General features: G+C 38.2%; 1 protein-coding gene across 3 annotated transcripts in view; it reads right to left on the bottom strand.

Annotated features, from left to right (window-relative positions):
• Nucleotides 1-14,687, bottom strand: part of ARHGEF10 (Rho guanine nucleotide exchange factor 10) — a 120,275-nt gene that overhangs the window by 18,298 nt on the left and 87,290 nt on the right. For all 3 annotated transcript variants that reach the window (XM_030036804.2, XM_030036803.2, XM_030036805.2), the window contains 3 exons: nucleotides 13,603-13,826; nucleotides 12,299-12,456; nucleotides 1,425-1,567 (listed from right to left, as the gene is read on the bottom strand). In XM_030036804.2, coding sequence (XP_029892664.1) covers nucleotides 1,425-1,567; nucleotides 12,299-12,456; nucleotides 13,603-13,826 — 525 coding nt within the window. The remainder of the gene's footprint in view (nucleotides 1-1,424; nucleotides 1,568-12,298; nucleotides 12,457-13,602; nucleotides 13,827-14,687) is intronic.

Below are 14,687 nucleotides of genomic sequence, written 5' to 3'. Positions count from 1 at the left end.
TACTGCAATCCATTATGCTATACTGTATTTTGATAGAGTAAGCTTTACACATTCTTTAATCCTCAAACCCTGTCTAACTCTGGTTTTGTTCTCCTGTGCCAAAACAGCACAGCACAGCCCAAACTGCAGCCATACCACCTGATCTAGCAAGAGGTTTGTGATAGAATTAGGCCAGAATTGCCAAAATTATTTACAGAGATCTGGCTGTATGTAACCAACCTCACACATGAACAATCTGGCTGTGATCTCTTACCATTGCTATGTATTTCTTGGTGAGAATCAGAGAGATTAATCATCAAAGTCTGTAGGACAGTAACCAGGTGTCCCAGAGGCTACCCTGCCCCTCCAATGAAGTTAACAAAAGTCCATTTCAAGCACCTATCCAAATCACTCTTCAAAATCTTTCCCTCATCATACCATTCAAACTATCAACAAAACAAGCCTACAAGAAAAATAAAGTAGGAAAATATATGATCCGAGCATCTACTTGGATGAAACAAATCATCCAGAAAGCACAGATAAAGACAGAAAAAATTAGGATGTTAGCTATTTCCCTGCAAACCCATGACAATGACTCACAGAATCAATTGTACCAAATAGACAATTGTTGGGAGAAAACACGATCATCAATGAAACAAAAAAGCAGCAACAAAGCACACAAAGGAGGCGGCTGTGAGCTCATCACGACTCCTGTTTGAAAGAACTTCATGGCTGTAAACATCATGCAACTCAGTGTAACTGTACTGTAGGTCGAAGGAGAGGCTTAATTCCTAACGTCTCATCAACTCTAAACTTTAGACCACTAAGACATTCTTTTGGTAGAGGCTGCAATTTTGACAGAAATGAGGGCTTAACGCTTTCTGGAAAATGTGGTCACAAATATGAGCTTGAATCCTTAACACCCTTCTCTCCTTCCAGAAAAGCTGACTTTTGTATGATTACTCATTGGAAAATGTCCTTACGCAAAGCAATTTTTTGTAGGCCACTGAGAAGCAAAACTCTGAAGAAATACATTATGAAATCATTGCAAAGCACAAGTAACATCTAACTATGTAGAGGCAGTCTCTTAATTAAACCTTCTTCTGGAATTAACAGGCAATTCCTATAGGCACCCACTTTGCTGCCTTTCCTCAGATCTCATTTTTAAGCAAACCTCTTGCTTCAAATACTCTACAAGTTCCAAGCACCTTATGGAAACCTGGGGGAACATGGAAGCAAACCTAGGTCTAATGAGACATCAGCAACAGCAGAGAACATCATGGCAGAATTTCAAACTGCAGGGAGTAGAATTTAACAGAACTGAAACCGTATTTCATTAAAAGTTTCCTGAATCGTGAAGCTTATTAAACAGATTTTAATGTTTAAAATTTCACCACTTATACGCTGTAGCATAGTATGTGAGCAATGCTTTTAAAAGCGTTTACCTCTATGGAATGTGTCACAGTGCTGATTATAAAAATTTGTCCACCACATGCAGCCCAAATGGTCTCCTCCATCACAAGCAGGCTTCTAACAGGCAGAACCCCCAGTTTAACTATCTTCTGAGGTTCTGTGTTCCACGAGCCATCTTAAATAAAAAAGAAGAAAGGTTATACACAACAAAACGGTAATCTGTTTTAAAACAGTTTTGAAAACACTCTCTCAAGCCTACTGCTCGAATCTCTGCCAGTTGCCACTTCAAGCTACACTGTGATTTACGTATGTTTAATTTTAGCTTCCAGGGTAAGTTTGTAAGGGTAATACAACATTAAGGGGAAAAACCAAAACCAAACACTCGTATGTTTGTTAACTGAACAAATTTTATCTGGATTAATTGAGAAACAAGGAACCCCACACTGCTGTTCTGATACAACTGCTTTCCTTTCCAGAGGAAATACAGTCAGAAAACCATGGCTGATATAATTTTCTCCAACTCAGAAGGAGCTTACAACCGACCTATTTCAAGATGAATCAACTTCCAACTAGGACAGAATCATCTTCCATGTGAAAAGTAGTCAGCAAGATTTTTACTGTAGGTTGTAATGAGCTCAGATGTCTCTCCAAGAGCACACCGATAGAATGGACTTCCTGCTACTGGATGCTTCACTCTAAGACGGAAATTTTCTTTAAGAAGAAATTAAAACTCAGTATTGTGCCATATCTTCACTTTTCCTATTTTTTCCCCCAACTATAATCCACAGGGTTTTCTATGGACTGCATTTAGTAGATCCAAATTACATTATGCATGTGTATGCGGCACAATCAATTATTCAGAGACCGTCTGATAAAAACTGCATGCTGCCACTTACCGCTCTGGTCACTCTCACGTGCCATCTCTTTGAAACAAGGATTAGCACATTATTTCTCTCCAAATTTAAAAGCTAGCAACATGTGCTTTTTGAAATAGTAGCTATGTCTTTTATACATATAATCTGACATACTAAATATGTCAATAATAATTTTGATACTTTTATATTAGTTTATTTCTATTGTAAGCACGCATTGAACATGAAGTCTCAAAGACCACATTTCTATCCATTATGCTTCAGCAATAATATCAAAATCTGTTAAAGCTCATTTTTATATTGAGATAAAATATGTCAAAAAGGCCCCATTTCCTCACTTTAAAGCCTTCTTTCCGCATAAGCTGCAGAAAAGTTGTCTACTTTACTGACACCAGTTTCAACTCAGTAACCACTTAAATATTGATTGATGAGACCAAGGTGAACACATCTTTAGGCAAGCACTTAACTACAGCTTTTTTTTCTTTTTCCCACAATAACAAGTGCATCCTTTATTATCTGCTTAGGTACAGGGTACGAAATTTCCTGCTTCACAATAACAGCAGCAACAACAATAATGAGAAGCCTCAGCTCCGGAGTACTTGTCATTGCTTCTGCCATCTGCATGATACAACCTTCGCTGAGTCATTTTCAGGATGTGGCTCTCTTCTGAAAGCATCTTTGTGAAAATGACATTTAGTTCCAGGCCGTCAAAATCATGAAAATGATTTTAGTTTGCAAGTGAGAAGAGTGTTCCCAGTTACTAGCCCGCAAACTCTCCCAGTGATGTCAAAGTCACTCCGTGTTCTTCATGACTCATATGTACCATTACTAATAAAGAAACTCCTGGAAAAGTTTTCATTTGCTAGCAACCACATTATCCTCAAATTAAATTCTTAAGTGGAGGCTGCCCATACCCTATGAATGCTTTAACCACTGTAGGCAGTTCAGTGCAAAGACTTCAGAGAGCAGAGCTGCACACGTGTGCATATCCTGACTTTTGTTGCATAACTTATGCTGACTGCAGAAGTCGTAACAGCATCCAGTATGCAGCACCCTTGTGTTTCCTTTTTAGGGATAAAACCAGCATAATTCTAGTATATTCTTACTGTCTCTTCTGAAGGATAAAGACTGAATTTGGGCAAAGAGCAGATATGCTGAGCAAGAAGCTATCTTTTCTTCTGCAGTTATATTTTCACACTGAACAACACAATATACATACAAAACCACTCACTGAACTCAACAGCTCTTTCTCTTAAATACAGTCAAGCTATACATCAATCTATATATAAAGCATAGGTGATACTGAAGTGACAGATTAATAGGGATTTTCAGGATCTCGACTGCAGACTGGGATTTAAATTTTGCTTAAATTTCATTTCAAGCATCTAAGGTTTGGTTTTTTTAATCTGGATCTTTATGCCTCAACTTCCATGCAACTCCTCAGGTGGCTAAGCATTAAGCCGTGTTATTAATTTTGATCAAGTCTTATTTAAAATTATTATCTAGCATTTGTAATAGTTCTGAGTGAGAAGGAAAATTAGTACTGGTGTCAGGTGGATGTCAATTGCAAAATAAAAATTCTAAAACAACTTACTGCAAGGTAAGAAGGTGAGTTCAGTATTACCAATGTTATGAATACTACCAGTGTTATGAATATTTGATTCAACAAATACGCATATCAAAACAGTTCTCACAAAACCATTTTCTATTGGTGCTGTTAGCACAGCACTTAACAATCCAGTTAGCTTTAAGAGTTCAGTGGGATTGGACATATGAAAAAGGTGAGAGAGAGACATGATGTCTTTCACGTTACCACGACTTCATGCAAAGAAACTGCAATGCCACTCGATATATAGGCCCAGGAAAAAACGAAAGCTATCACTCTACCCAGATACCCCCTAGCCACGTGATAAGGCTTATTCTGTAGCACTTTTTTATTTCTTCCTGCAAACATTGCTGTCTTCCAGATCAGACAGCATGAGACAGATGAGGGGAAAAAAAGGGCAGGGGGAGACTCTCTAGTCGGATAATTAGGGCAGTATTTAAATGATGGGTCAGCTGTGTTCTGGTCCCTGCCTCAGTGAATGCTTAATTAATTATACAAAGTGGAATGGCACCAGGAGGAGAAATTAAGCACTGTGCATCTCTCTTCTTATTTTGTGGCAGCCAGAGAAATCTCTTGAGGGTTGGAAGCATGGGTACAAATCCTCTCAAGCAAGGCAAGGGATTAAGCCTGGTAATCCAACATACTTCTGTGAATGCTTTAACCACAGGCTGCTGGCTAAAAGCAAGAACACGACTTCATTTTGCTGACCAAGAATTTTATTGCCCATCGTCAAAATTACTTAGCAAGTCTGTGTCTAGTTCACAAGTTGTTTCCAGACTATAAAAATCACACTTTTAAGGCAATATAATACACTCTGTCTCTCTCTCCAGATCTCAGCAGACCCTATTCAATACCTGCCTGCACAGACTTCATGTTTGATGCTGGCTATTCCATGTTACCCGTCTGATACAAAGTTCACTGCTTCTAAAATCTAGGTGAAAAGAAGTATTATCTCTATTCTACTCGTGTAAACACCTGCAGATTCAAGACATACTTATGTAAGCAGGTCCAACAACTAGCACTATCCATGTATTTAAAATTAGGCGCAGCACTTCCAAAATATATGGAATGGCTTCATTTGATGTTATAACTCCTTAGTTAGTTACTGATTTAATAAACTGATTTTTTCCCAAGACAAAAGAGAAGCAGCAAGAAATAGTAGCTGAGATAAAACTTCTGCCAACAAAATCTCAAGGCATACAATAGGACAAAGCCAGTGCAAGGAGCCCAGCAAACTGTTTCCTGAAAAGCGGGAATCGAGCAAAAGAAAAATAAGCAACGGAGATGTATATAATGTGGCTCCCAGAGACCTGGCTGGAGAATACCTACAGGAGTGCCCACAGAAGTGTGGCTTGTCTTAAAATTCTGTTCAATTGATGCCTTGTTTCTGTTCTCTAAATAAGCATAGTTTTAGTTTTAGGAAGATTTTATGGTCATTGCTGTCTCTAGAATGCTGAAAAGCCACAGACAATGAAGTCATCTTCTACCTATGAGGTAAGCGTATTGATACCCCATGAGATGCAATATGCAGTGCATACATCCTATAACCAGAGGCTAGTCTGTGTGTGGAAAAATCAGTTATCTGCACCCCAAGCAAATACAAGATCAAAGCCTGACACCTGTGGAAAGAGAAAGGAAACAACGGGAGAAGAGATAGGGGTTTTCCTTCTGCTTTGTGAGAAAAGTCCATACGAGTATTAACAACACATACAGGCTACTGTATTTGCAAGTTTTAGTTGACTCAGATCTTAAACTGACCACATTAAAGTGGGTATAGACTCTTGCTAGAGATACACCAAATGCCTAGAACACAAGACACGACAGTCTCTGGCAGTCTCTATAACATTACTGTAATAGAATATAGGCATCTATATGAATTGCAGGTACAGCTATTTGCAGGAATGAGATGCATCCACAAAATCTGAGAACAGGGTCAAATATTAAAACAAATCTAGGGGCTTCTAGAAATAAGACATCATAACTTCTGATATTTACATATTAGACGAATATTTAAAACATAAGAACACAGTTTTTAAGCACTATTGTGTCTACGCACCAATAGATGTGTGTTATGCCACTACTTGTAATACCCTCTGTAAGTTATATTTCTCCAATAGTTATGTGCCATAGTTTATACCCCAAAGCTGAACAGTATCTTGCAACGCTTGTATCAGGCTGTTCTTATGCTCATAAAATATTTCTAAGACTTTAATGTATAAGTACATTATTTCCATTAGTGCATTTTGTTATTAGTCTTGTGACTTTTATGAATTTGAGAAAATCAGTTATCCTTCTATTCATTCGAATTTAATCAGATAGGAAAAGTTTTAAAACAATGTTCATTTTATAGGGCAGAATGTTGGCTATTTTATCTTTCTGTGGTTTGTTGCCATAAAACACAGTGAAGGAAAGTAATATTATTTTACAATAATTTATAAAAATAAGTTTCTTCTTACTATTTAGTTTATAAATAATTTATCAATATTTAGTATTTCTACTAATTATAATTTGTTGGTGCTTTCAAGTCTTCATAGGAGATAACCTAATAAAATACAGTTTATCTCCTCAGAAAGTCTTTTTAAAATTTGTAGTACTTTTCCCTTCCTTTACACTTTCAGTCGAGCTGAACTGAACGTGCTTTTTTGTTGGTAGCTTCCTCTCTTGCTTAGCAGCACTATTGATGATTTCAACAGAGCTGCCAACACAGCCCTGGGAACAGCAGTTGTTGGTTAATTTGTGCAGTGGAGCACAAACATTTTTTCCATCACATGGTACATAAACCAGCACTGTTGAGGAGTTAAGATGGTAGCTACAGAAGTATAAAGTTTAGCACATTTCTTATCACTTGGAAATAAGCTGAGAGACTCAGGTCTGCTCTTCTAAACAAGGTGTAATTAGGAATGTCCCGTGCTACACATGCATATAGTAATTTTTTCCTACATATGCAACAAATTCTTCATGCTAAATAGCTGACAGAGCTCTACCTAAAATTCTAGAGAGGGGTGGTGCTGGAAGTCCCAGCATGAGATATGCAAATAAGACTGATAGCAATATCAACATATTTCTGGTAACAAGTATTAGGCGATACTGCTAAAAGTGATAACACAGTCAAGACAATAGTATTTATTTCTTTTTCCATATCACTGCTTTAGGCCCCTCCCTAACAGCTTAATACCATTCCTTACTTTTCATAGCAATACCTCTCATCATGTCTGCTTTAAGTGGCGAACACATGCCAGAACCACACTCTTCAGACATGCTGGAGCAGTGCGTGGATCCACCCAAGCTCTGAAGTTTCAGATCAGTGCCTTACATTCCACATATACCTCCTTTCCTGCATTTGTCAAAGTACACAATTGTCTTGCCAAATTGATCAAGGTATCTTGCTAATGAACTGACCTGCTACCCCTTCACTGTTGTAACTGTTTCCCCTCACTCTTGTATTTCCTTTCAGTTTTGGTCCTTTTCTTTGACACCAGTCCTTTGGAAATGATCACTGGTTAGTGTCATGAGGCCTCTTTGGACAGGTATGTCATCAAAACTCTTGACCAACTTCAGAGCTGCCTGAGTTTTTACCAGAGAAGTTTCTCTGAAGAATGTAAACTTCTGTGCATGGCCAGAATTGCCTCAGGTGTTGTTCTTGTTTCACATTCAATTGCAATCCTCAAAATTGAGCTTTTCTTCCTTTCGTAAACCGCAGGGCCAGAACCTAGCAGCATACACATACGGAAACAGGCTCTGCAAAATCCTACTAGAAAATACAGGTTTCATTAAAACATGCGAGAGGCTTCCTCTTATGGGTCTGCGAGCTTAATTCTCTCTAGGGCAAAAGAAGATTCACACCAGTATCTTTGGGCTTCCAGAAGAGACCTCTAGCCACACAAGTGAGGGCCACTTGCAGCAGCAACAGCAGCATTCCCGGTCCCTTCTTCATGTTAAAAACTCTTTAAAAAAAGGGATAAAGACTGGGCGAAAGGCAACAGAGCAGAAGTTTATGTATTAAATAATCATTTGATAAAGCAGAGATCTCTTCAGCCTAGAGCCTAGTGCCTTAGCCATTAGGATACTATATGAGAAATTACATGTCCTATTTTTTTTTTTAAACAGGATAGAAGAGGCACAATTCATCCTCAGCTTAAGAAACTAATCACAGGTGCAAGCTCCGCATTGTGAATCACAAGTGGCACTTCTCTAGCTCAGTGGCACCTGGAAGTACGATGACATTAAGAAATGCCTTGTTTCAATTTCTTACTGGTTTGTTTGGACAATTTCTCTACTCAGAGAGTCACAGACTGGTTGAGTTGGAAGGCAGCTCTGGACGTCATCTGGTCCAACCCCCCTGCTCAAGCAGTCACCTAGTGCTGGCTGCCCAGGACTGTGTCCAGATGGCTTCCGAGCATCTCCAAGGATGGAGCAACCTGTGCCAGTGCCCAGTCACCCTCACAGTAACAAAAAGTATTTCCTGGTGTTCAGACGGCACCTCCCGTGTTTCAGTTTGTGCCCACTGCCTCTGGTCCATTCTGTGGTGCCCAGTAACAAAAGCCTGGCTCCATCCTCTTTCCACCCTCCCTTCAGGTATTTATAGACATTGATGAGATCCCCCTGAGCCTTCTCTTCTCCAGGCTGAGCAGTCCCAGCTCTCTCAGCCTTTCCTCACAGGAGAGACGCTCCTGTCCCTTCATCATCTGAATGGCCCTGTGCTGGACTCTCTCCAGCATGTCCATGTGTCTCTCATACTGAGGAGCCCGAAACTGGACCAACCCTCCAAGTGTGGCCTCACCAGTGCTGAACAGAGGGGAAGGACCACCGAGCATGCCAAGCGCTGTGAATTTAATTCTAGGGGTGAGCATGCAAGGGCTTACTGTGGGTGCTGTACACGAGTGAGAGGCTACACGTACCAACCATGTGCGGAAAGGACAGCCGTTGATCAAAGCAGCATGTCGTCTTTGTGCATCTGTTCTCTCATCTTAACCAAACTCTTTCTGAAACTACTAATATATTAATTCTTCTACTCTTTGCCACAACCATTTTGAGTTTTTATCTTCTTTTTCCTGTGTCTCTCCACACTCTCTACACAACTTTATGGAAAGGAAATGTGTATCAATGTCTAGAAGAAAGGAAGTAGCTGGAACTGACTACAGTATATCAGGAACAATACACCTGTATTATATAAAGATTGTGATTTCCCTTTCCTAAGATACTTTTGTGAATGGAAGTCAAACACGCGCTGACCTTTTTTGCTATTACATCACTCAGAAAACACATCTGCTGGGCCGTCTGCAATCACCACAAAGGGGTTTTGTTATGTTTTTTAAACAAAGACAATACAATGTACTTTTTCCTTAACCTCATCCAGAAGTGTTTTGCCTGGAAATATTCCTAATAATTCAGCCTGAGGCAAACACTAAATACAAAATATTGTAGACTGATAACTGCAAAAGTTAATAGCACTATAAACAAGTTCCCAACACACAAGGTGTCAGAAACTTTACCATGTGCATCACTTCCATTCCTATATATAACATTTAATGCATTAGCTGTTTCACGGTTCCCCAAATGAGTCTTCTCACCCACATAAAATTAAGGATTATTGAGGATAATTATCAGGGCTCCTATTTTTAGGATTAACATATTAGCTGACCTACATCCTAGTCTTTCTGTGACATTTTCACAGATCACTATGTTAGCTCACATTTAAGAACTGAGTAGATTTTATTGTATCAGCATCTCATTGACTTTGCTTTTAAATTATGTTCAAATACATTCAGGCTTAAATACTTTTTAACTCATAAGTGAAAATACACTGATACAAAGGTGTCTCAGTAAAACATGACTACCCCCCATAAAGGAAGAAATCTCACTGGGCATCTTCAACTCTTCCACTAACATGGCATGTGTTCCTCAGTTTACTATACATACTTCTTAGTTTCCATTCTAAGTTACTTCAAGACAAGACCTTCTGCAGCCAGAGAACATTCTGGTTGCTGCCGATCTGACAAAGTTCTCTTGTGAAGAAAGTCAGAAGAGAGCACTTGCTGTTTGTGAACAAGCTGGATATTTACATGCATTGAGCCATCTGAAAACAACAGGAAAAATTAGAGCTATTTGGGTACTGAAAACCAAATGACAGAAGTCCTGGGTCTTTGACTACATACATAAAGGCATCGAGCTTCAGTGACTTAACTGATCCACTACACATTCTGCCCAGAGAGGAAGACACAAGGATCACAACTCTAATAGAGACTGCGAGATGGATTTTCATCCTCGAAGAAAGACTACCCCTTTTCATTCATGGAGTCCCACAACAGGCTGCACAACCATTTAACCTTTGCATCCCATAGCATTTGTCCTTCTCAGGCTTCAAATCAAGATGCCTTGTAATGCACGTTCACTTTTAAATCTTTCCTTAATTTCCTTTACGCTGATAGACCAAAACCCATGTTGAAGTGGATGGCTGGAAAGTAAATCCCCTCTGCAGAACTGAAGGCGACCCTGATGAATTGCACAAAGCTCTTCAGAGGCTGCATTTCCCCGCCCTCCCATTTTCACTGCTTGGATTCCTTTGTTTGGTAAAATAGGTCAACGCTCATAAAAACACCCCTCCAGGGCCGACTGCTCACATGACCACAGCAGCGAAGTATAAGGAATATGAATGCTAACAAGGGAGCAGCTGATTTGCACAACTTTCGTAAGGTATGGAGAACTGAAATAACACACACAGACCAAACTGTAAGGAAAGTGATTACAAGATGAGTCAGAAAAACATGAATGCCTATTTCCCATCTCGGAGCTTCAGTGATCCTGAAATAGACTGTGACAGGCTCTATGAATATCTAGCTGCACAAAACTGGTGTCTTCAGATGAAGATAAACAGGGACACTACGATCCTGGTCAATACAACATAACCTCCAGCTCATAACATAATTCAGTCTGGTTAACAGCTCTACCCTGTCCTTAACATCCTCTGTACATATGCAACCCATGCATCCTTTCTTACCTATACTGCCAAGGATGCCACCCATCTTTTTTGAAGTAGTCTTTTCCGGAAGAAGTTGAGTGACAGCAACTGCAATCTTAAAACAGCTTAAATACACCAATCCCTTTCAGAGAAGATGACAGATTCACTTCACTACCCCACCCAGGTACACAGAGAAACTGAAACATCAAGAACGATGTTATGAGACTAGGATCAAGGCCTCACTCCTGTGCCTCCAAAACAAAGAAAAATTTGCTATTCAGCGATTAAAAAAAATTTTTTTTAAAGGGAACTGTAATCTAATGTCTGGCTTCAGATCAGAGACGACAGCTCAACAGGAAACCCACTGGGTTGAAGATGACAACTGGTGAAAGGAAATCTCTTTCCCAACACTTTTTTCAGATTCTTTGTTGCTTGGAAAAAAAAAAAAATTGCATCCTGTGCCTTTCCCAAACCACATTTTTATATGATCTAAACCTGGACATATGATTTGTTTCAAGATTCAAGACACTGAGCTTGGCTCCTCAGTTAGAGACTGGCAGGATTTAGTAGCCGAGGTATAGTGCCACACAAACGCAACTACACTGTTTACAGGGCCCACCTCATTAGAGAAGTACGACAACCATTGTTACGCAGCTCACACTAATAAGGTACATCAGATCTCTGCTGGCTCTGCACTTTGCAAGGTCAGGTGTCTGTATGCTAACATCTCACTTAAAAACTCAGGTTTCAAACTTTGAGTAAAGCCCCGCTGATTTTGAACTGAATTAACTATATTCGTATGCAGTACTGCTGGGAAGTTAGTGAGATATACTGGAAGTACACAGACAAGCACCTGAACCAGCTCTGGAGAAGATAGTTCTGATTCAGAACTATTACCTGGGATTCTCCTTTACTCAAATTATTTTAGCCAATTACTTAGCTAGATACAAAACAACCAACTGTGATGCTAATGGAAAAAGGAGTCCTACTGTGAAATACATGAGTCACACACATAGGAAAGATTTCTCCTATGTGTACAGTAAAAATGGAGTTGTCATTTCAAATGAGATATACAGGAATCTCTACCAATAAGGAATTTTTGTCTTTCATAAACACCAATACTGGGTCGTTGAGTGGAATTAGCATTGTGCTGTGTAAAATACAGTATACTGCCTGTTATCACATAAACTTCTGGACTCTTGTAACATTGAAGACCTTAGGGTTTAAGCCAAGGGGCACAAATCAGTTTTCATATATATCATATGGTAAAAGTGGGAACAGTATCAAAGTTTCTACTGTCCTTCAAAAACAGAAAGCAAGTCTTTTCAGAAGTACTGAAAAGCGTAGTAAGCTTAGTTCAGCAGTTTTACAGAGAATTTTCGGAAAATATAATAGTGGAAAATGACTCCTGCCAAAATACACTGGCATGTGAGTTCCTCAGGATGTTATCAAATCATATCACTACATTACCTTCTGCTTTTGTGTAGATTGAGATGTTTCCATTTACCAAGCCAGCAAACAAGTATTGAGACATATATGTTAAGCTCATAACAGTGGATTTTTCAGGAGTGAAGAAGTGCTGAAGTCGAATCTTCTTTGAGCCTTGGCAACTTTTGTAAATAGAAATGCTATAAAAAGAAGCAAGCAAAAAAAAAAATAATCTGTGAAATTATGTTTTATTTAGTTCTTATCAGAATATGCACAAAAGAGATTTAGAATAAAATATTGAGAAGAAAAAAGGTTTTCTTCTTCCATTCATAGGAAGATTACTATGGAAAGTAGTATCTCAACCCTCCAAAATGTCTATGTAGACAATTTCCAATTACTTAACATTGACATATGACAACACTTGTCATATGATCTTGTTTGGAGAAACATTTATTCAACAAAGAGACATAATGAAAATTCTGCTCAAAGTCCTTATTATGACTCTATCCAAAACTTTCTACTAGTTTAAAAAAAAAAAAAAAAAAGGATTAAGTACTACCTGAAGAACTAGGAAAATAGAAGAAAAACTCACTACCAGACATCAATTATACTTAAAATTCCCACCATTCCTACAAATTATTACCATGGATATGTTAGGGATATTGAATAGTTTAATCTGGAATTAATTGCACTTCACAAGCAAAGATAATCAGTACAATTATCTGTTGGAATTTCTGGAAACATAGCATTTTCCCTGGAGAATTCAGTTCTCCTTCATTTATACTGGTTAGAAACACCTTCAAAAACCACATGTAGTTACATACTTACACCCTCACTAGCTAGATCTGTTTGCTTACTGACCTGTAAGTTTAGAAAATGTAGCTTTGTTTTGACTCAGTACGGTCATCACTTCAAACAGAGCAAAATAATTCATGTCAATAGTAAACAGCAATATTATTTATTCATATGACAAATCCTGCACAATATCACAGTGCTGGTTAATGGGTTCCTCATTCACACTTTTGTCATTCTGAAAATTTTCCAATACCTAAAGATTATGTTGTAACATTACAAAAGTAATATTTATATTTTTCAGACATGATGTATAATGAATTAATCTCTTTCATCGAAGATACACATTATTTTAATTTCAAATACTACATAGTGTATTTTGAAATCACGTAGAGCATATTTTTTCCTTGATTTAGGTGGAAAGGAGAAGTTGAGGTCACTGGGATATCACATGGATACTTTTTTAAAAAGAAAACATTTTCTTGGAAGTATCTCACACAGTTTTGCTATAAAATAGTAAAAATCATACACAGTACATTAAAAATGAGAATCACCTTCCTTCTTCCATGCCAAGGCAAATAGTAGGCACATTAGAGGCTTTTGCAAGAACGTTTTCAGAGTCAAGAGCCTTATTTTGCTCTTTCAGTTTCTCCTCCTCTGGTATGTAGACCATGCAGAGAATCCGTGATTCCACATTGAAGCACTCAATAACCTTGGGGCTGGAGCTTTGAAATGAGACTATTGCAATCTGGCCCATCTGATTAGTGCAACTCCCAATCTGAATTGGAAAGAGGAAAGAAAAAAAAAGACCAAGACTGATATCTGTCTCCAAGAAGATCAGCATTAACAAGAAGGAATGACTGGAATATTAATTGCAGAATGCATCTCAAGTTATATGAGTGAATATGAGTTTTCATGCATTAAGACATAAACAAGAAAATAATTCAACACAAATACAAGAGATTTCAAAAGATTATATACACAAAATTCCCTTGTATACTCACAAAAACAGTTCTTTCTTTTGTGAAAGGAGGAATATTATGGCCTATTCTGATGTCTGCCTCATATGTATATACATAATGTAATGCAATTATAATAAGTACATGTGTAATATTATTTTAATAACCAGTGTCCTAAATTAATCTCAGATTCTCTTAAAAACAGATAATATAGCTGAGGTGTGTCCTTTGCACAGTAACAGGTCTACAAATAAATGCTCTGTCCCAACAGAAAGAGGGATTATTAATATAATCCCTTTTGTAAACTTGCTGATACAGGACCCTAAACTTCTCCTTGATCCAGAACTAAGTATCATCAATATGTCCACAAATCTGTACATTTTAGAGCTCTGGGAAGAGTGGAAAAAAAACCAACCAACCACCCAAACAAAAAAGTCTGCCCAAGCAGCAGTAAGTGTTTTTATATAGTAACTCTTTATGTTTATATGAAATGAAAAAACATAGCCAAGAGAAAGAAAGAACATTTTGTGGCAGTAGAAAGATTCTATTGGCATATGTTTGTGATGACTGTTTACAAACAGCGAAGACAAGAAGAAATTATATCGGTCACCTTGAAAAAGACCACTGTCAAACACTATTTCTAACTTCTACTTCTAATTCACAAGTGTTCCCTTAAAATT

Source organism: Aquila chrysaetos, chromosome 15 (genome assembly GCF_900496995.4).
Source record: "Aquila chrysaetos chrysaetos chromosome 15, bAquChr1.4, whole genome shotgun sequence".
Lineage (NCBI taxonomy): Eukaryota > Metazoa > Chordata > Aves > Accipitriformes > Accipitridae > Aquila > Aquila chrysaetos.
This window is presented reverse-complemented; position numbering and strand designations above follow the sequence as displayed.